The sequence below is a fragment of the Harpia harpyja genome, chromosome 19 (assembly GCF_026419915.1).
Source record: "Harpia harpyja isolate bHarHar1 chromosome 19, bHarHar1 primary haplotype, whole genome shotgun sequence".
Taxonomy (NCBI): Eukaryota; Metazoa; Chordata; class Aves; order Accipitriformes; family Accipitridae; genus Harpia; species Harpia harpyja.
In genome coordinates this window covers 16,782,981-16,806,454 of record NC_068958.1, presented here as the reverse complement: position 1 = coordinate 16,806,454, position 23,474 = coordinate 16,782,981, and the positions used below count along the sequence as shown (strand labels likewise).

General features: G+C 40.5%; 1 protein-coding gene across 5 annotated transcripts in view; it reads right to left on the bottom strand.

Moving 5' to 3' along the window:
* LZTR1 (leucine zipper like transcription regulator 1) overlaps nt 1-23,474 on the bottom strand; it is a 38,717-nt gene that overhangs the window by 9,300 nt on the left and 5,943 nt on the right. For 2 of the 5 annotated variants that reach the window (XR_008239306.1, XM_052814552.1), the window contains exons 9-15: nt 22,374-22,575; nt 12,122-12,274; nt 5,411-5,521; nt 4,513-4,605; nt 3,466-3,561; nt 2,214-2,397; nt 216-385 (exon numbers count right to left, since the gene is read on the bottom strand). Coding sequence is in view for 4 of the 5 variants with exons in the window: in XM_052814552.1 (XP_052670512.1) it covers nt 216-385; nt 2,214-2,397; nt 3,466-3,561; nt 4,513-4,605; nt 5,411-5,521; nt 12,122-12,274; nt 22,374-22,575 (1,009 nt within the window). In the remaining variant the exon portion in view is untranslated. The remainder of the gene's footprint in view (nt 1-215; nt 386-2,213; nt 2,398-3,465; nt 3,562-4,512; nt 4,606-5,410; nt 5,522-12,121; nt 12,275-22,373; nt 22,576-23,474) is intronic. The other 3 variants (XM_052814553.1, XM_052814554.1, XM_052814555.1) reach the window with 3 other exon arrangements.

Here is a 23,474-nt window from a genome sequence, read left to right as displayed (position 1 = left end):
GCAGATATGCAAAAAATATCAAACATTTAGTGAAAAAAACCTACATAATATTCATGAGCAACTGCAGGACAATCCACACTAACATATACTCAAGCAACTATAATTATAGGAAAGAACTGAATTTGCAACAGCTGATAGCTTTTGCAAAACTTTAATTACATAAATATTCTTTTTTTTATTTCTTATCAGTTACCTTGTATGCAAAATGTGATTACCTTTAGCTGATCCAGCTGAAGCTTGTTAGCATTTTCACACACAATGAGCACATTCTGCAGATCTACGGATGCTTCAATATATTGAAGGCAGAGCTGTTCCAGTCGAGAGAGCTTGAAGTTTAAGGCTAGTTTGTATACATCCATAATAAGTAACACATCCTGCACATGACCTGCAATTACGAGAAAGAAAAACGCTGGAGAGCTCACAGAATAAAAAGAGGAACCTTTCTCAAAGTATTTCTTTTTACATCAAGCTGAGCATTTGGAACGGTAGAATGTGCAGCAACTGGAAGATTGTTATGGAGAAAAAAACTCCATTGCTGGTTAGACAAAATCTGAATTGATACTAAAAAAGGAGTTTCAAAATTGAGGCATGAAATAGCCACCCCAAAAGATTTTTTGGACAAAGATTTTGTGACAATCTGGATCACAATTTTTTAACACTCTCAAAACAAAGTCTCTAAAAACACTGACAAGCTCCGAAGCTAGCAGCCCAATTTTCCAAAGTGCTGCTAACAGCTCTGCTGAAGTCCTTGGGTTTTTTGCAGTATTAGCAACCAGCTCCCTGATTTTGATAGACCCTTATGAAGGCACTCTGTGCTTGTGCAGGTACAGATCTGAGGCTGGTCTATAACAGAGGGATGAAGTAAGAGAGGGGCAGTGGGGACCCTCATAGGCCACTGCAATGGGGCTACAGGGACACCAACTCAAGGAATAATCCTCCACAGCCTTTGCTCTCCTCACAGGAGATCTCTGGCCATCTGCTGTAACTACTTTTTGGATAGAGAAAAGCCTTCTCGCATGTCATGTGCCTTCCCTGTGTCTAATCAGAAAATCCCATTTGATAAGCATGCCCAATTCTATTAGCTCAGCCTCTGGATGGATCCCCAAGGTGCTGCTCTCTGAACTGAGAGGAGCAACTAGGAATACAAATGGTCAGGACAGGGCCATTGGAGGATCCCAGCAGAAAGGTAAGCTGCAGGCAGAACATTTGACGGGCTGGGGGTAGGGTAGCTGGCTGCCTGAGAAGCCTGTAACAAAGGGAAGAGCTCAGTATAATAATCCTTTACGTGGTCTGATCCTGTCCTGAAGCGAGCATGCTGAGGATCAGTGAATCGTCTGAGAGCGGGCTCTGGCAATATCAGCAGACACCAATGAGAAGGCTCCCTTGTCCCCATTAATTAGGCTTGCTCTCAGGCAGGCCACCTCGCAGGGAAAGCCGTGGGACAGCTGCATACAAATCATTATTTTCCTGAGAATTACTTTTTATAGAAAGGAAAGATCCTGGACTGAAACTGAAGCAAAGCTTTCAGCGTTAGGATAGACGTACCTCACTTTACCTGACTGTGCCACGTGGCTGCAGCTTCCTCAGCCCCACCAGCTAGAGTCCCCCCTGGGTATCCAGTCTGACTCCCACAGCCCAACAGACCTCATCACTCAAACATGGCCATGAGTTAGATTTGCTGCGTGGGAGCTGAGAGATCTCTGGCTATTATCTCCCAGTCTGCAAGTATTTATAACTCAGGGATCTTCAATGAATGTATCAAATGGATTTTTCCTTTCTTGAGGCATTCCTTTGGATTGGCATTTTGAAGAGATGATAAATACTGGCTGGCTCTGCCTTTCTGTGTGGGCTCAGTTTGCAACGGATCAAAACAATACCAGAAAAAGGAAATAAGCCAACCCAGGATACATGGTCCTTCCAGGCAGGTTGCAGTAATGTTCAAAATACTATGAAATTTTTGTTAGTTTGTTTGGGTTTTTTTACACCTTTTGGAATGATCAAGAACCTACTTTTCCTTGATGTTTGAAAAGAACAGGAAAAAACAAAGCGCTGATAGTATGCTTTGATAGAAATCTGCTTTTTTTTTAAATCTCAGGTAAGTAAGTAAGAGCTTAGAGCAGGATTGATCATCTGCAAATGCTTGATCCTGCTCTGTATCAAAATAAATGTTTGCTCCCCAGTTGCTAGTATTTTTTTTTACCCTGCTGTCCTACCTTTGCGAGGGTATTTTATTTTATCCGTATACAGAAACTGCATGAGCACCTCGAAGGGTTGCGCCTCAGCCTCTCGGATGGGCACTTCCAGTAGTGGCTGCAGGCGGCACAACTTGACATTCCCACCAATCCCATCCTTCTGACATGTCGCATGTCCTTCGTCTTCAATATCTTGCTTTGATTTCTAAGGAGACAGAAAAAACACTCAAACATGGCAACAAGGCTGTGTCAGCTCACACACATTACTATCAAACTAAAGGAAAGATCCTTCTCATGACTGCACATTCTTCAAGACCCAAGATCTCTTTATCTTCAAGATTATCTTCAAGATAACAAGGAATTCATATGTCTTAGACTTACTGTTCCATATTCTGTGACAAACATGGATCACAACAAATGTGAGCTCCTGGATAAAGCTCAAAAGCAGGAACTCAGAAAAAGGGAGGAATGAATTCCACTGAGCTCACATTTCTGCCCTCAGCAGGAACATCATCTCTCCTTGGAGAAGGAAGATGTAGGATCAGGTTCCACAGACCCCTGCCTTGCAAAGTCAGAGCTCAAAGCGCTGCACAGAAGCATTTTAAGCCAGTCTGTCACTTTCAAGTTTCACTTTGACAGCCTTTCCCCACAGCCTTTTCCAGTGAAGATGGAGGGCTGTAGGACAGCAAAGCAATTAACTAAGGGACAATGAGGCATCCATATGTCTTACTGCAGGTTGTGTGCTACCAATTCCTCAAGAGCAATAAGTGTTTGCTGCTGAAAAGCTGTAAGCAGTTAAAATTAATAGACAATGAACCAGAGGCACCAGACCTTCAACTCTGGAAAAAGTCAGGAAATACTAAAGTGAAGAGAACACAGCCAGCCTCAAAACCTTAACACTGCCTTCCCTCTAACCTGTCTAATCTGGCAGGCTATCCCCAATGACATGCAGCTTTTACCCTCCCCAGAAGGAGGGGTACGCATACCTCCTCAGGGGTTTTAGATCAGAACTTAGACAGCTATGAGAGCTCCCAAGAACCATACCGCCAAATCCAGATAACTGGATTAACTTTGGCTCCTCCATGTTACAGTAGCCTATGTTAATACTAATTATCGTCTTTAGTTTACTTGCTCAAGAGCACCTTAGCATCAGATGCTGCTCCGGTCCTACATCTGTCTCAGCAGATACTATTTTTTTCCTGACAACCTTATTTCCAAAACTGGGCAGAATAAGCACTACCTTGCCATAAGATTACTTTTCCAAAATACTCACCTGTTTCAACCTCTCCCTTGCCTGTATGATTTTCTTTTTCAGCCACTTGCAGCGAGCTGTAACAATTGCGGTATGCCCTCGGACTCGTTCTTCCTTCTGTCAAAGGCAAAGGAAGAATACATATTAAACTTTTATTCCCAAATCACACGATGGTGGCAGATGGCAGAAGTTGTAGAAACCTGGGCTGAACTCCAGGTTACTATACCTATAGTTTAAGTTAGACTCAAAGGCAACCTTGCATCTGCTCTGCACATACAGATGAAATTCAATACCTATTTTCCCTAAAGGCTAATGGCAAACACCATTTGGAAACAGTCTTTGTTACATTCACTGAGTGGAAGCTGTTGCATAGGTTCAGTGTCACAGACGTTGCTTCTTACTGTTGCATCTGATTTTCAGTTTAATTTTCTCTTTTCAAAACAACAGTGTGTTTTTTTGCTATTGTTCTTCATAATCTACTTCATCTCTTGTTGAGGATCTGTTATCTGATCTCTGCAAAGCATTTTATAACTTTTTTTGCAAAACGAATGCAGTTAAGTTCCAGTTTCTCATGTTTTTCTTCAGAAAACATGTTTTTTTTTAAATTTTGTAATTGTTTTCATTACTACAGAATCATTCCCCTGTGCTGCTTTTTCTCATTCTATTTTATTTCAGTAATTAAAAATGGGTCTTGAAATGACACATGGATCTGCAAACCCCTAACCCACTCTTTCCAGGAGGCAGTTGGGACCTCGGAGTACAGAGGTCATTAGTATCATTTTCATATTGCAACTATATATAATGTGCTCTGATAAATTCAGGTTATGTCTCAGTGATGCACAGATCTTCTCAGTTTAGAAGTTTCTTCTCCTTTGCAGCTTTAGAAGTTTATCTGGATTAGTGTAACTTACTAAACCAGACAGACATAATTTTCACCAGTGTTGCTGCTCTTAAAACTTCATTCCCAGGGTTTCTGGCACAATCATTGTACAATTTGCTTTTTCCCAGCAAACATGCTACGCATGCAGTAACACCCCCGTTGGCAGCTTTTCAATAAATTCTACTCACCTCTCCCAAAACAAACTCCAAGTCACTGAACTGCCTGTTTTCCCATAGCCTTCCATAATCTTCATGTAGGGTGCATTTAGGGTAACAAGAAAACTAAAAAAATAAAACCCCACAGAAGACAGAATTCATTTCAAATGGCTATATCCAAAAGCACTGTAGTTACACATACTAGCACTGGATTTTCTTATTAGCTCAACCTCAGTGTAGTATATAAAGCAGAAAATAACAAGCAAACCAAACACATGCAAGCGCTTCCTCTGTGGTGAGGGTAATGAAAGATAACAGTAACATGGAAGAATTGTGTCTCACCACAACTTGCAGATTTCAGGATTTGGTGGCTAGGAGTCCCACCTGCCCTCAGGACTTGTCCGAGGATCCCACGCAATAAAAATAACCTTGAGTGTAAGGGGGGATTTGACCTGGTGTATCTTGAAATTTAAAATTTAAAATTCCCATAGTTACTGCGGGGGTGGGAGTGCTGCATGAAGATAAAACTCCAATACAAAATGCTCTGGCCCAGGAACCCTGAACATGACAGTACATGAAGAGGAACAGTCAATTTTCAGTTAATCATCCTGGCAAATCCTGTCTGATACACTTTTCAATAATTTGTCGAAATAAGTTGTCATGATCTCCGTTAGGACTTTAGAAGGCACTGGAGAGCTTGGCCTTACCAAAATGTCTGTCCAGATAACATTTCTCAAGAGATTTTAAAGATACACATTAATCTTTGGCAGCTGAATCTGAAATGCAAAGGCTGCCTGCAGGAAGGATGCAAAATGAAAGCCATCAAGCTCACGATGAGCCAAACCAGAAACTCTGCTGTGTCTGGAGACAGAGCCAGAAGGATTCACGCAGAATTTGTGTGGATGTTTGAGTACGTTTATCAGTGAATTACCTGGAACCTGTACATTTCTCCACTTCTAATGTTATTGTCCACTGTACCACCAAAGATGTACATAGCATCTGAGATAACAGCTGCAGCATGGAAGAGTCTCCCACTGGGTAACTAGGGAAAGAAAAGGACAAAATAGGTGAGGGAATAAATAAAAGCCTTTTTTTTCTCCCAAGAAAAAGGACTTGCAAGAAATCAACATTGAGAAGGGAAAATCAATGTAGTCTGAAGTGACACGAAAGCTTGCATCCTAAGATTGACATTTATTATATTTTAGGATTGTTTCCTAGTGTATCTAGAACATACTTTCCAGTCACATTTAAAAACACCTATTCATTGCATCTTCTAATCAGAATGGTACCTACACAGGGCTCTACATATCATGATAGTTACAAAATATATCATTTACCAAACTCAGACTCAGCGCTAAGTTTTACATAGAAAAATAAAATGCACTTCTAGAAATAAACAGATTCTGCAAATGTGATCACTATGCAAACTCAGAGCTTGTGCTGAATATTACTGGGAACTTGAAAGGTAAACGAACATCTGTCTCGGCAGGATATTGAACTCCAGGCTTGTAAATGCACGCCTTCCCCACAGCTTGCTGGGGCTGAACCGTCTGGCTAACGAGCTCCTCCAACAATGCCAGATTCTGCACAGAAGCCCAAAGCTGGAGACATTTACAGAGCTGGCACCACGGACTCAAGTCTCCTTTCTCCATCATGCCAGGTCCACAGAAAATAAAGCCACCCCACACTGCATGAAGCCCCAGCTATTTATAGGACTGAGGGATCGCACCATTCCATGCAACACACAGTTCACCTTGGAATTGCAAAATTGGATGATTTTTGAAGCGGGAAGGAGTCACTGCAAGTCAAAGCTGCCATGACCCTCCTGCATGGGACAGACCACATCATTTTTACCCGTTTCTTCTGAGGTTACACAAAAGGTATCTGATCAAATTAGCACATCTCACTGAGATGTCTCACATAAAGTCTTCAAGTGGTGATAGTAGCTTCTTTTTTTTTTTTTTCTTCTAGTTTGATCAGGCTTGTTTTGTCTTCCAGGCAGCAAATCTCATTAAATCTTTGCCTATGAAAAAAAAGTCCCCTGGTATAAGAAATCTTCTCTTCTTGTACATATTTATAGACACCACTCAAGTAAACTCAGACATGAAACAAGATTATGTTTATCTGGAGAGACATATTTTCCAGGAAACCATGCTGACTGGCATTTTTCATTACCACTGACTTATCCCTTTTACCACAGCATCACACAATGGTCTCCTTTAGCTTGTTACTCACCAGACTTTCCATGACTTTTTCTTTTCTTCAAACTACAGCTTTTAAGGATACAATCCCCCATGCAATAACTAGGACCTGTTTTTTGGTTTTTTTTTCTCAGATGTACAAACCACAGATTTGGTCACCTTAAAATGCACATTTGCCTGCGCCAGTTTAACAAGCCATCTTGGATAAACAAGATACCTTCTGTCTCCAGCATACTTCAGGGATACTTTATCAAAGAAACTTTAAAGGTGGTGCTAATAAATACTGTGATGGGAAGATTATAGAATAATATTTATCTATTAGTACATTCCTGCTGGGCCCGTGTTTGACAACGCTCCAAAAGAGGATGAGATTACTGTCAAATATAATCTATTTTATATGGCCTCTATTTGTTCTCAGTAGTAATCCCATTAATTAAGATGTACTGACTGAAAAAAATCAAACATATTATAGTAGTTTAAAAATACATCAGTGACCTTTATCAACTGGACCTCCAACCTCATCCCAAAATATGAAGTTTGCTTGCCAAGACCTACTTCCACACAACTAGATGGGCTGATATTAACTGTCTTTTAATATCTTCCTTACAACTAACTCTCCAACCAAAACCAAAAAAACCCAAACTGTTCTGCCAGAGACCAAATGCAGGCCACCTGGTTTATACTCATTCAGGTAATTTTCCCTGTCTGTCTTCTTTTTTTAAAAAAAATAATACTTTAGCTTTGTTTTTAATTGAAATAATTCTCAATATTCTCTAGTATTTGCTTTTAAAAGCAGCCATTGTATTTAACAACCACATTTTTTTTCAATCAAAAAAACTTACAGCATTTTAACAATTGATGCCAGAAAGGAAATATGAATCATCTGAATATCTAAACAAGTAACACCATACTTGCTAGTCGCATCATATTTAACTCAAACGATCTGTAAGGAATGTTGTAACAATGATTTTTAATTTGTAATGGTTGGTACCGGAGTGGACAAGGAACCAGAACTTTGCCACTTACTAATAACTTAAGCAATCAACAACTCTACTTTTTAAATACACATACCACATTTTTAAAGTGAGTAGTAAGAGAAATGTAAAATATGAAAGGATAGCCCAGAAAAAGAAAGGCCATATACAGTTCATCAAAACATTGTGCAGCTGAGGGTTTCAGGGTATTTGTCTTGCAGAATCAGAATAGCAGAGTTCAAGCCAGCACAAACCCTCACATGGTGATGGCAACCCTGCCAAGCGGTGAGATACCGATGCCACCTTCAAGGAGAACAACGCTCTGCCCTCCCAGGACCAAGGCTTTGGCCAAAGAAAAACTCTGGCCCAGTGCAAACCAGGGCAGCTGGGTCCTCAAGAAGAAAATATTCAGGGCAAAAAGGTTAATAGAGCTCAGGAGCATAAACAGCTGCAGAGTTGTGTTGGGCTCCGCGTTCCTCATCCACCAATACCAGATGCCAAAAGTCTGCCCTATCTTGAATTTTTTGTTGGGAGACCTCCCAAGCTGCCAAATCCAGCTGCTGAATACACTCAACCCAGGTAGAGTTTATAAGGAACAGACATGAAATAATATCTATTTTGCTAGCCCGGATGGTCAGAAATCCTCCCAGCATGGGATGCTGCGGAGGAAGAGTCCATGAGGAAATTCACAAAAACAGAGACACAAAACTATGCCCTGCATGCCAAATTCAGCAGTCCAACATGGGAGGGTTGGAGTTACGTGGTCTTACTTTAAACACCAGAGGGAACAGTCATTGCTCTGCTCACTATCCATGGACCTGTATTTCACAGGACATGTGCTGGCGAAACCATGTGGTTTGCCCTGCCTAAGGCTGAGGTAATTCTGGTGGCTTATAACCTACCAGAAGAAATGAATCTGAGCTGCTTTTATGCAGATATTTATATATCTGTGTCTTCCTCACTGTCCTGATTTTGGCTGGGATGGAGTTAATTTTCTTTCTAGTAGCTGGTATAGTGTTACGTTTTGGATTTAGTATGAGAAGAATGTTGATAACACACTGATGTTTTCAGTTGTAGCTAAGTAGTGTTTATACTAAGTCAAGGATTTTTCAGCTTCTCATGCCCAGCCAGCAAGAAGGCTGGAGGGGCACAAGAAGCTGGGAGGGGACACAGCCAGGGCAGCTGACCTAAATTGGCCAAAGGGGTATTCCATACCATGTGACGTCATGCCCAGTATATAAACTGGGGGGAGTTGGCCTTGGGGGTGTGGATCACTGCTTGGAAACTAACTGGGCATCAGTCAGTGAGTGGTGAGCAACTGCACTGTGCATCACTTGTTTTGTATATTCCAATTCTTTTATTACTATTATTGTTATTTTATTATTATTATCATTATTATTTTCTTCCTTTCTGTCCTATTAAACTGTTCTTATCTCAACCCACAAGTTTTACTTTTTTTCCCCGATTCTCTCCCCCATCCCACTGGGTGGGGGGAAGTGACTGAGCGGCTGCGTGGTGCTCAGTTGCTGGCTGGGGTTAAACCACAACACTCATTACTGAGCAAAGTCTCATCCCTTGTACTAGTGTACACAGCCAAATCTGATTTGATAAAACCCTAAGAAGGTCAGTTCGTGCAAAGGTGGGACAAGAATCACTGTCTACAATAGAGCAAACCTGTCTAAGACTTGAAAGGCACTACAGGATTACAGCCACTGGATCACAATCCCCTGTCAGAGCCTAAGAGAGGGTACAGAAACCCCAATTTTCAACACAGAATCACTCTACTACAAACAATTGTGTAGGTAGAAAAAGATGCACCATGTTTCTTCCTGTTTAAGCTACTCCTTCCTTGGTGCAATTTAAGCATTAATCACATTACCTCTTGTCCTACCCACCAGAACCACAGAAAAGAGCTTCTTTCCCTCCTTTCCGCAGTAACTGTTGCTGCGTTTCAAAATGTATGCTTCACCCCTCATCCTCCCTTCACTAGGCATCTCCAGCTCTTTCAGCTTTTCAATGGGGTCATGTTTGCTGATTGCTCTTACAGCTTTCCTATGGATTCTCCCAATGGTCTGCATATTTGTACTCCATCCATCTGCACAAGTAAAGGATTATTACTAGTTGCAGTTTATTAGAACTTAGACAACAAGTCTATCACTCAAATATACAGTGAATGACTCCTGGCTCATAACACTATAAGCCGAGGTTACCGTTAGGAACTGCTGCTCTCAGAGAAACAAAGACAGCGTAGGGTGAACATGAAACTAAGCCTCTGTTTTGCAATATAACACATTTATCCTAATTTCCGTCTTTTACAAGCACTGTCTCATCAACTGTCCCACATCCTGCTTGTGACATGGGAATGTGCAGTAGACTAACAGCATGTGCACAGTCTGCAGGGTATCTTTCAGCTGCTGCTCTGGGTAAAATTTTAAGGTTATTCTGGTACTTTCTGCATTCTAAGTCCAGCTGCTAGGGCTCTGAATCCGGTATGGAGAAGTGCAGATTTCTGCTTAAGAGCTGCCAAGTAATGAATATACACTTCATGCTGTGAATGTCAGGGGGGTTTTTTGGACAGTTTTCCTGAGATCTCCTCTTGCCCTCTTTTCTCCCAGTGTTTCACCTTGTCAAGTTCCAAACTCCTGCTGGTAGTAAGACCACTGTCCTTTCACAGTCCCACAAAACTCTGTTTAGACTTCGCCATGTCCTAAATTGCTAAAAGTCAGCACTCTCTTCCTGCTGCTTACTGTTTCACTTGAAGCTGAAATCTTTCCAGTGTCATCCATGTTGGTCTATCCTTTGATCCTTACCCATTAGCTCCCAACTGGCTCACCACCCATCCCAAGGCAAAGCTCCAGGCACTCCTTCACATGGAGCACAACCGCTTCTCCTCACCCTCCCAGCCTGTCTTTCTGGTTGTGTAAGCTATCTCACCATGTCCAACAGGGTCATAGCTCTGCAACTGTGCATGACCTTCTAATTCCCCCTGTCTCCTAAGCCACATGTGTTTGTGTAGAGGTAGCTGAGATGGGCTGTTTTCAGGAGGGGAGAGCAAGAGCTTTCCCAGTTCTGTGGTCCACCAGACACTTCCTCCCACACCTTCACTTCTCTTCAGATGATGGCAACCCTTCCCTGATGTACCTTAGTGTAAATATTCCAGATAACAGGGTGAGAACTGCACTCAAGATTATAGTGATAAACAGAGCCATTACACCATAGAGCCAGGCTTGTTAGGTATGCTTAACGATAAAGGCATACCAGTATACCTACTGGTCAAGTCCTCCTGATATAGTAACAACTCCTGCCTTAAACCAGCACTGTGCAAACATAACTTGAGTCTGGCAGGTGAGATAATCTGTGCAAAACTATAGTTTTGATTTGCAATAACTGTAATTTCAGCAAGGGTTTCTGCTGGTGCAACTCCAGATGGTCATGTGCAAATCCAAAGGGCTATCATTCTTCTCACTCCCAGTGCATAGGAGAATGCTAAAAATCACAGACTAAGATGCACTGTCAGCCTGAATGTATTTGTCAGCTCTAGATCCTATACTTACCTCTCAATCAGCATGATCTCCTTACTTTATTAGTAATGCCTGACAAAAAGAATTTTAGATTCAATCCTGACACTTCTGATGATCCGGGCTGGCACCCCTCTCTGAGATACACTGCCCTGTTTCATCTGTTGAACCTTTTCTCTTTAAGGTTAATGAGATTTGCAATCCGAGGCTCTTTTCAAGCTGGAATCTTTGCTTGCAAAAGCAGATCTCATCAGTCACCTTTGCTTCACTTTCAGTATACCCTTCCACACTGCCGGCATGGTTTGAGCCGTCATTTTCAAAATTCAAGTATTCCAGAAGTCTTTTTTTTTTTTTTTTCATTTCTTGTGCTCAAACTCACTCCATATCCTGTCTAGACAGCACAAACTGAGTTTGTCCTGTGATGCTCATCAGGGTTCTGATTTGACTTACAAAGCTGTGCATTAGTGTTGCTTCTCCCTGTGCTAGAGCACCTAGTAATCAATCATTCAAATAGTTGAGATTACAGCCCTGAGCATCATCTCTGGGACTGATTCCACATACTTTAAAATAAACTTAGTTAAACCTGTGCAAACCCCTATGTAAACTCATTGATTTAAATTTTGACCTCACTAGGAATACATTCAGCTTCACTTGAATAAATTAAGTTTTATCAATGTAAAAGTAAAATTAAATCAAATGAATAGTTTCCACTCAGGGGTCAATACTAGTTTTCTATATGCAATTTAGAACTTGCACATGCAGAGTCAAGGCTTAAATGGTTTTTAGATTACAGTTTAAGCTGAAATAGCTCAAGATAAATTTCAAGGAGAGAAAAAAAGGAGTGGAGGAGAAAAAGCATATACAAGGCTGGAATTTATTTCTCTCTCCTGGAATAAATTTAATTTGCATTTTTGAAGTCCTTTTCACTTCCAAGTGTTTCTTTATTTACCTCTGAGTCTGCTGTAGGTGGTTGTTTAACTGTTGTTATGCCGAAATCTAAACCAAATACATCCCGAGATTTTTTTAAACCATGTTCTTCCAAGGGCAAGGAGAGAGCTTCTTCTGGGGCAGATACTCGCTCAGCCACTTCTGGATAGGACACCTGGTTACAAGATTTAAAAACAATAGTGTGTAGAAGTATAGATGGGAGGCATGAGAGACTGGACACGGAGCAGGAGTCCCCGTGCAGCTGAAGCTCCAAAAGGTCATGCCATGTATCCAGAACAGAAGCAGTCCAGAGAAAGCACCATGGTCTCTTTTGGAGCCTGTCACTGTGACTGAACAATTTAACAAATTAGCTGTGTAGTTTTCTTATGGTTTTTTGCAATGACAGAGGTACACAGCAAGTAAAATCTTATGCACTAATTGCTTTTTGTCTGCCCTCTTCCCCCCATGGTTCTTCATGAGAAGCTGAGGGTTTTATTTACTGCAGGTAGGAAGAATGCAGATCATGAACAAAGATGGCAAAGAGGCAATATCTGTCAGCTATTCCCACAGTCTGAGACAGACTTCCCACAACGCTGGCTTGATGAAAAAAACGGGCAGATGGATCACCACAAAGTGACAACCTGTACTTTATGTCAAAGCTGACTAGCACATTCGGAAGATGACAAAGTAAAACCTTTTCTACGGCTGATGGTTACACCACAGCGCGACGACAGGCAACACGCACAGAGCTAATGCAGCCACTGCTGCTCTGCCAGAGAGCCATGCACTCCTCAAGGGGCAAGCTTGAGCTGGCCCTATTCATGGTCCAGATGCAACTCTTCTGTACCTCTCTCAAGAGATCTGGGTCAGTTACAAAAATGTAACTTTCTTGTTGTGAGATGCATCTCTTGGCTCTGATGAATGTATTAGCTATACTATTATTGCAGGTTGTGACTACTTGTGGTGTTTTCAGCGCTTATCTTCTATCTCTTATTCATTTCTCAAAGCATTTCTAACAAGTTTTCAGTGCTTTTTCAGATTGAAATTTCAACACTATGTGCAATACTAGGAAATAGCTAAAATCAAATCCACTGCAGTTGTTTCAAGGCTCTTCTTTCTCATTCTCTCAGCTTCTCAGAAGCCTTCTTATATTTACGGAATAAATTTATAATTGTGTCAATTTTAACTCGCCTCACGCTCATATATGAATGAGCGGGTACTAAGGAAGCTGACTGTTGCACTGAACTCCAAAGCCAGCAAAGATGTGCTCAGATCTCTTTCACAATCTAGGAACGTTGATAAGCCTCTCTATCCTCCAATACCACTAAAAATGCTAAGCCAAAATGAAAGAAAAAGACCTAAAGCCACCACCAAGCAAACCTGGCGAACCAACATAAACTAAAAGGTAAAAAAAAATACCTATTTTTCCTCTGAAACTGGAAGAAAACCATAAGCCACAACAGCTCCAAATGAGATGTTGCTACTGGTAGCTGTTTATACTCAAAAGATGCTTCTACACTATCCTACCAGGCAACAGCATAAAAGTCTCAAACAGATGGGCAGACAGAGCTTTGGATATTTGTTAAGTTCAAGGAGGTTTAAGGATTTAAAATGTTTTCACATGCTGTGTGCAGAAAATCTATATGCTTTTCAGACAAAATTGGAAGAGGCTCATTTTAGAGTGAACTTCAAGACATACAGCTCTGCAAACAAACAAAGAGAAGGCAGCAAATGCTGAAGGGCTTTATTATGCCTTTCCTTAGACAGTTATTCCTTTCAGATTATGGCAATGGACTCATCTACCCTAGCTTATGGCTGTAGGTACCTGAGAGTAAACAAAGTGCTGTTTATAATCCATGAAGCACCTATTACTTTTAAAAACCTGGCATGATATGAACCTAGGAATATAGCTTGGGCAAAGGCTTCTTTCACCTGTAAGGAGGAGCATCCAGCTAACCACAGGCCTGTCAACCGCACCTCCGTCCCAAGAAGGTTATGGAGCAAATCCTCCTGGAAGGTACTTCCACCATGTCGTGGTTTAACTAAGCACCACACAGCTGCTTGCTCACTCTTCCCCCCTCCCAGTGGGATGGAGAGAAGAATAATAAAAAAAAAAAAGTAAAACTCGTGGGTTGAGATAAGAATAGTTTAATAACTAAAATAAAATTAAATATAATAATAACAATAATAGTAATTGTAATGAAAAGGAATATAACAAAAAGAAATTAGACCCAAGTGATGCACAATGCAATTGCTCACTGCCTGCTGGCCGATGCCCGAGCAGTGATCTGTGCCTCCCAGCCAACTCTCCCCAGTTTATATACTGAGCGTGACTTTCTATGGTGTGGAATATCCCTTTGGCTAGTTCGGGTCAGCTGTCCTGGCCATGCTCCCTCCCACCTTCTTGTTCACCTGCTTTCTGGCAAAGCATGGGAAACTGAAAAATCCTTAACTTAGGGTAAGCGTTACTTAGCAACAACTAAAACATCAGCGTGTTATCAACATTATTCTCCAACTAAATCCAAAACACAGCACTGTACCAGCTACTAGGAAGAAAATTAACTCTATCCCAGCTGAAACCAGGACACACCACATGAAGGAAGTGACTGGGAACAGTCAGCAATGATTTACCAAGGGTAAATTTTTCCTGACTAGAACTGATCATCTCCTACAAAATGCTGAATGTCTTCACAGGTTAGAGGCGGGCACTGCATTCTCAACAAGTCTGTGGTTGATACCAAATTGTCTGGAGTGGCTGAAATGCTGGAGGATGCTATTCAAAAGGACTTATCTAGGCTGGGAAAAATGGGCTGATGGGCACCTCATGAAGTTCTGCCAACTCCTGCCCCTGGGACAGAGTAATTCCTTGCAATGATACAGGCTGGTGACTGGCAGTCTAGAGAACAGCTCTGTACAAAAAAACCCCTGGGAGTCCTGGTAGACAACAAGCTGAACAGGATTCAGCAGTGTTCTCCTGCAGTAAGGCCAACAGCATCCTCAGCTGTATCAGCAAGTGTGTAGCCAGCAGGTTGAAGGAAGGGATTTTTTCTCCTCTGTTCAGTATTTGTAAGAGCACATCTGAAGTACTCTGCCCAGTTTTGGGCTCCCCAGTACAAGAAAGGCATTGACCTACATAAACAAGTCCAGTGGAGGGTTACCAAGATGATCAGGGGCTGAAGCACATGATGCACAAGAGAAGAAAAGGCGAAAGAGATACCTTACTGTCTGCAACTACCTACAGTACGAGCGCAGACAAGACAAAGCCACTCTTCTGAGAGGTGCCCAGTGGAAAGACAGGAGGCAACAGACACAAGTTAGAGCATGTGAAATTCTTTCTCAATGAGAGGAAGATGTCTTTTATCATGATAGTGGACAAACACTGGAATAGAAGCCGGGAGAGGCTGTTGGATCTCTATCCTTAGAGATAACACAGAAATGGACTGGACAAGGTCCTGAGCAACCTGCCCTAACCAGACCTGCTTTGAGCACGAGGTTAGACTCAAAACCTCCGGAAGTCCCTTCCAAGCTACCTGCTTTTGTGATTCTAAGACTTCCTCCTGTTCTTTAGCATACTCCAGGTCTGGAAGCCCAGATTAGCTCTTGTTACGATGGAAATTTAATTTACATCTAAGATTGAAATTTAGCCTTTTCTTTTCCCCTCTTATTTTCCTGATTGTACCATACAAGAAAACAGGGAATTAAAAATCTGTCACAGATACTTGGAAAGGACCTCATCAAAGGCTATTTCCATTCCTCTGCCCCAACCAGGGTCAACGATACTTATTTCATTTCTGGGAGAGGTTCATCTAGCCTGTTCCTAAAGACTGCCAGTGGTAGAGACCTCTCAAAACTCCTCATGCAATCTTCAACACCGCACTACTGTTAGCAAGTCAAAAATATTTTGTCTGCAATGTATTTACTGAGATCATCATAACTACGTTGCCAACACAAATTTATCTATTACAGCTTAACAATGGTGTAAAGCAGAGGATCACCTCAGTAAGTACCACTTCCTCATATGAAGCAGTTAATACAGAAGAAGGATTGTCATGGATTGTGGCAGAGGATAGAAAGTTGAAGACCATCATGATGGAACCTACAACACAGGATAAATCACTAGATACAAAAGCAAAGTCATAAATAACAAAAGCTTATTGTGATACCAGCTCTTCTAGAGATTTCGCAGTTCTGGTTATGGTAAGTAATAGGGGATGGGACAGCGGACATCATTTGATATTCTGCTCTGCACTGAAGATGAGATTTTTCCATTTGACATTCACTGGAGAATACAGCATGGAAACAGGGAGGTTAATTCTTTAACAATGACATTCAAACACGTGCCGTTATAACTGCAAAGGTCAGAATATGAGACAATCTGTAACTTAATTACAGCTGTAATAATAGTAAACACTCTTTCCTTTAAAATCATTTTAAGGTATCAGTTGCAAATCTAAAAAGTAGTGTTAAAGTGTAATTCATCAGAGAGGATTAGGCACAGTTTAAAAAGCCAGTATTGCCAAATCCAATGAATATGTCTCAAAAGATCATATACTGAAAACTAACAAGAGACGACAAAAATCAAGTGACCAAGCATTTGCTTCTTTTTGGCACCATGGTGTGTATTCAAAAATCAAATTACCACAATAGTGCTTTTGGGATCTTAATCTGACTTCCTGCATAAAACAACCTACAAGACTTCCTTGAAGTAGTACTGAAATGGAGCCTTTCTTTTAGGAAAACTTTCTTGTTAGAAAATACCAAATTCTGGTTTAGACATAGTGAAGAATCTACCGAAAAGCTCTGATAAAATGTTCCAATGAATCATTAACCTCATTCTTTACAATTTGTAAACTTTTATTTCCTTTTCTTTTTTAGTCTGAATATTTCTAGTTTCAACTTTAAGCCACTGGATTTTGCTTCATCTTTTACGAATAGATTAAAATGCCTCTATTCCCCAGGTAAGCCAGCGAAGAATTAAGTTCCTAAACCTTCCCTAAAAGAGACTACACTTCACAGCTGGTCACTGTGTTTCCCAATCTTCAATCATGTTCAGATTTCCTCTCTGAATAACCTCCTTGATTTGTGAACACAAGATGGTGAGATGTTATACTGGAAGATCTGACTAATAAACACAGGGGTAATGTATTTATGTTACTAAATGATACTACCCTATGTTGGCTTCTGGAGCCAAGAACATCATCAGCACTTCCAGCCATTTTACATTACAGGGAGCTTGTCTCAGCTACCCACAATGACTAAGGTTTTTAAGTCATTGTTTCCAGGGATAATGTAAGGGAAACTATTAAGCATTGACCACACACCCTGTTCTTAGATGTATTGCTTTACATACATACTGAAATACGTATTGTTTGTGCCCACCTTAAGAAGAAATCCAAATCACTCTGAGTGGACAGCTATTTTAATCATTAATTGGCAACAATCTGGACAATTAATAAATATTAGGGGAAAGCTGTGATTTCTGTTTTCTTTCACGGTTGTTGACAAAAGTTTATAGCAATGCAATGACAAGAACCAGTCCCTAAAGGACCTAAGCAGAGTAACTACTCCTCATTCAAAACCATATTTCATAACCTTCAGTTATCCAACTTTATACCCATTTAATGTGAGTCGTATTAATACTGTATTGTTCTAACTTCTTACTGGTGAGTGAGCTACAGAAATACATTCCTTCTGCCTATCATCCACATAAGCCTGCATTTTGTCTTCTGTGGGAGAATTCTGAAAAGCATGTAATAAACATCCCTCAGAAGGGATATGAATGTAGACTTGACAAACAGAAATGGAGCTGTGCAACAATCTTAACCACAGTCACTCTGATAACCAGGTTTTTATAAATACTAACATTTTCAAGATGTCTCCAGCTTACTGAGCACAAACATGAAAAGGTCACTGGTATGAAGATCTTAAATTTTTAAAAAATATTTTCTAAAAAGGATACAAGTCTGAACACTACCTATGATTTATAAACATAAAAAGTATCAGTCTTCTCTTTGGACTGTGAAATGCTAAATTTTATCTCTCCTAGCAGAACATGATACCCTGACAACTACACTCACCACATCTGAAGGCAGATCTTGTTGGGGCCTCACTGCAGGAATTCAGGGTTTTGTTCACATAATAACATGTTTCTTTTGCCTGAAGATACCTCAGTGGGTGTAACTGATCTCTGCACAGGGAGACTGTGGCAGACTCATCCACAGTAGGATGAGTAAGTCCTTTTAATCTTTCTTAGCTGCCCACAAACCACGTCACTATAATCCATCTGAAAAACTCCAGAACTGTGCCTCAAAGTAAGCCAGAGAAGGTTACCAACACATTAACCTCCCTTTTTGCTTATTAAAAGAAAAATCAAGAGCTTTGAAAGTCAGAAATTTTTATTGCTCTTGCCTTTCAAAGGCCTAACTGTGAGACTGAAATGTTTCACAGGCCAAGTTTTAGAGGTTTCTCTTGTAACTTCAGGAAAGACAGATTGCTTGCTAGTACCTGCAGTCACTGGGGAGATGATGGTAATTCACCCAGTAACAGGGGAACAATCCACAGACAGTTTAACTATCCTACGCACTGACCTTTAAGCATTGCAAGGAAGGAGAATTTTCTTCCTCTTCCTATGACACTTTGTCCTCTATGAGGCAGTGGCTGTTTCTAAACATCACTTTTGATTCTGCGGGACTGTGTCCACAAATGGACACACACCCCTCCCAGACCTCCAGCTCCTCTGTCATTCCCTGCAAAACACTCCTCTGCTGTAGCACAAACCAAGACTGCTGCGTGCATGTGTTTGTCTGTCTGTCTGCTGGAAAGCAACTGTGCAAGATGGGGCATCTTCCCTCTTATTGCCTGCTGATTTTTTTATGCTGTTCCAACCTTCTTCAGAAACCCAAGGGTGTTTTGAGTTCAATAGGAAAATCCGAGGCCAATAAAAAAAATCTATTTAAATTCTTTTTTAAATCCTCTGATAGCCCTGTGTAAAGGAAATCCAGCACCTCAGGAAGCTTTGGCAGTGTTATGCAGGCAGGCAAGGACTCAGACATGATATTCCTCTGGCTGCCTTAGAAAAGTAGAACCCCCAGCTGTGAAGATCATCTAACAGTAAAGATAGGAAGAATAGCTCTGTGTGCTCTGTAAAATATATATGTACATATATTATAGCATCAAGACAAAGGTATGAGGAGCTATGGCTTGCAACTGTGCAGTTCAGAAAGCATGTCTTGGTATTCATTTTGGAGACATCCTAAAAGCATAAAATAGGAGTTCCTGGTTTATTTTTGAAGTACCGACCTGTTCCACTTTAGTTTCCCCTCTTCTACTTATTAAGCCATTTTCCCATCCTCCATGTCACAGCGAGGCACTGTCAACAATTTCGAGAGACCTGGGCAGAGAACTAGAACAGGTCCATTGCCAGACTCGTTTCCAGTTTTTGTTTCTACCTATTTACCCAAAATGCAGAAAATGCAAGACTGTGTCAGTGCACCTACAGCGCATGATACTTGATTACTGCCCGTCCTCCAGAACTGTTTCTACAACCTTCCCAGAACTCACCCTGCACCACTGTTACTAATGCTCAAATTGTACTACCTTCTCCGGGTAAAAACCTCAAGATTCTTCAGTCTCATGTGACTTGTCACCTTCCACGTTGCCCATAACAGGGCAGCAGGGGCAAATACCATTTCTACCTGACAGCCTGTTTCTATTACTGGCACACATAGGTCTGAAAAGTCCAAATCACTATCTGGATCACTCTCAAAAGCTTCTAAGGGCTCGCTTAGTCTTAGTTCAGAGAATGAGAAAGACTGGAATGGCAGCAGTCACTCTCCTTCAGCATGAGTATAAGAAATCTCTTTGGCAAAGCACGGTAAACATCACCACTGAATTAAGCTAAATCAGCACCAAGCCTTCTTATTTTGGACTCTGGAGGCTTTACCCACTCAATGCTAAATGTCCAAAATAAGAAAATATTAAGGAAATTCATCACATGATGATAAGTATGAAAGTTAATCTAGCTATAGTGCTGTTAAGCGAAGTTGTAATGCAGCATTTCTAAGATCATATAACATAATACAGAAAAATACAAGAACAACATATGCTATACAATCCATCCATTAGAAAAAGATAAAAAAACCCAACTCTATCAAAAGCCAAGATAGATTATTCTGCTGCATGGTAACAGAGGTCACCATTACTTCACACACAAGAAGAATCCTTCAAGTGCTGAGACAGCACTGCACTCATCATCTTCTACTTTGTTTCAACTTAATGTGGATAGTTTTGTTCACAGATATGGGTAAGAAAGGAAATTTCAAGTTCAGAGTGTCCTGAGAATAGTATTAGAGATTCATGGCCACTGTTAAAAGTCTTTGCCAAAAGCTCATAGAAACTTCAAGAAAACAATTCTGAGAAATCTAGTTATCACTCCAGAACGCACAAAATCATTTAAAACTTACTTAAAATGCCAACTGTCTCTCAGATCTTGCAGTTAACCAGTCTTTTAAGAAAATTTACTATCACGTTTCAACAGTGCTTTAATCTCACTTCCCACTTCTACAAAATTAGTCTCTAGATGCCGTAACTGTGAAAGAAACTTCAAAATACAATACGTGCAACTTAGAGACAGACACCTGCCTGGGATTACAGACAGCCCAAGAGAAGAGCTCTGAAATATGAAAGAAATTTAGCAGGGGATAAGTCAGGTAACAATGGTGTTTTACAGCACTGTCAGGAGCAGTTTTGCTCTTGAAAGCAATAAGCAATCGTATCATGAAGAACCAATGACAGAGGAAGCCTTAAGTGTCAAATGATAGTGTTAGTAGGAACAGAACGGGATCTACATCCCTGAAGGCAACTGCATGCTTAAAATGTTGGAGATGCAGTTTTATTAATGTCATGTGAAAATAAATCAGCTTTGTAAAGCCCAAAATAGGCTACCATGAAATATTTTGGTCAAATAATTTTTCAAAATGTGGCCCACATGCATTTTTGCTTTAAAAGCAGTGTGTAAATGGTATTTTCCTATTCACCAAATGCTGAGTTATATATCTTTGCAAACAAACTAAAATGTAGTGCAAGAGTCAAGGATGGGAGCAGCTCTGTCATACCAATTCTGGCAAAATTAGTAAATCTGCATTTGATCCTAATTCATGTAATATTCATCTCTTTAAGGTATAACCTTAATCTCTGCAGTTCTCTATACAGCACACAAACATCAAGTATTTCTTCCCCACAGATCAGCTAACACACTCTAAACCTACTATTAAATCAGCTGAAGTATTTTAACATGGCTTAAGGTAAAATCTATTACAATGAACAAATACAGCCAACGTATCCATTCTAAATCCAGGAAATAGACATATTAGTACAGGCTTCAAGAAACCTACTTTTTTGTACATTCTGGGAATGAAATGATCAGAGGCTACTGAAACCACATTCACTGAAATGTGAACTGAAATGTGTACGGAAACCATTCAAACCCTCAGCACTCCAACTCAAAATACCAGGTTATCCCAGAGATGGTATCTATGAGTGCGCTATGAAGAAAATCGACATTTTATCACACAATCACTGCATTGTAATGAGCACCCCAAAAGAAACATATTAACGTGTTCATCATCTTTTTTATTTTCATATTTTCTCATTTCAGGTGTTTACTTGGCCCTCGGTGGTCTACTGCCTTTTTATGTTCATGTAAAGAACCTACGTTTTTTAATTTATTTATCTTATTAATGCAAATATGTTCAAAAAAGCCATTTCTCCCTATGATCTCTATTATTATTCTACAGTCATACCTTTATAAGCAAACACTTTACACTTGACCTAAAAGGGAAGTGCTATTCTGTATAATTACAGAATTTCTAAAATTTTACGCACACAGGCATTATTACAGTGAAACAATCAAAACCTTGTCTAGTTTTGAATTCTGCCTCAAGAGCATCACACAGCCAAGCTCACAACCACTGGTCCACACAGTGAATTAATTACTAATCCTTGTCAGATAATGACTGACTCATAACTTGAATTACAAGTGTTTTACAGTGTTTCTTTAAACAGTACTAAGCAAAGTTTTAAACGTGTCAACACTGACTAATTTTTAAAGACTGTTGCCCACAACATTTCAGCTGCTTAACCATTGGTGGGAAGGAGCTATCACTATTTATCTAAAAGTTAATGTGCTTGTCAAAAACATGTACAAAGTCTGACAGCAAAAATGGGTCCAAAAAAGACGGAACGTAAAAGGAAAAAACACGAGCTGAACATTTTACCTCACTGTCTGGGCTGGGCTGGATAACTTCCCAGGTCTGAGAGTCCACATCATAGCAGTGAAGCTCATTGGGCAGCGTGTTATCTGCAGCACCACCAAACACGTAGAGATGCCGGTCGAATGCAACCATTGTGTGGCCGTATCTTCGCTGTGGAGGAGGAGGGGAGCCTCGAAGTAAGTGCTCGGTAGGAATTCGTGTCCAACTGAGACATTAAACACGAAACAGTGTGGTTTTTTACAATTATTTTCTGCAAAGTAAGTTTCCTAACTCTCAGGTTGTAAGAATAAAGAAGAGGAGCTCTGTTACAGTAGTTATTCAACCTGCATGAGCTCAGATGATGATTAATCCTGCAGATTTCTCAGAGACCTACGTCAGCTCTGTGTTGCTGAACTTCTAACTGAAAATGTGATAAAGGCAACATGGTTCCGTAACCCAGATGTATATATGTAAACCCCAGCAGCTCAAAGACCACAACTCAGGAAGGAATTGGTGATCTACTAATACACATCTTAACAGCTAACCTTTCTAAGTAAAGGGCACCATTCTGATACCATATCCCATTTTGATAAGGCATTGCTTATTCACTATGGTAGCACGATTTCAGCCAAGGTCTGGAGGCCGTTAGGTGTTGTTTCAGTTGTGGTTCCACATCAGCCAGTAACCAGACCAACCAGGTTGTCAGAACAAACCAGTGCATCTGTATTGTCACTTTTTCGCATTTTTATCCCATCAGAGTGGCCACATTTTCAGAGCAATGGTTGACACTCTGAGCAAGTCACACCAAACTGAATACTCGAGATTTTAAAAAAATACCATGCATTTTACATTTCCCAATGTAAATAATAATTTCGCTATGAACTGGTATTTCACAGGACCTCTGACTGGTTTTAATCAGATATTCACATAACAACTTTTAGGAAGGTAGTATTTGGCATCCCACTCGGAATACACTAAGATTCATGCTTATTGTTTAAAGTCAATCTACTAAACTTTGTTCATCTGCTGAAAAAGACCTATCTGATGCACATGGCAAACAACAAAGTCTTATTAAAACAGTCCATATTTTATCTTATCTACCCTTCCTTGTCATGAGATGCAGTA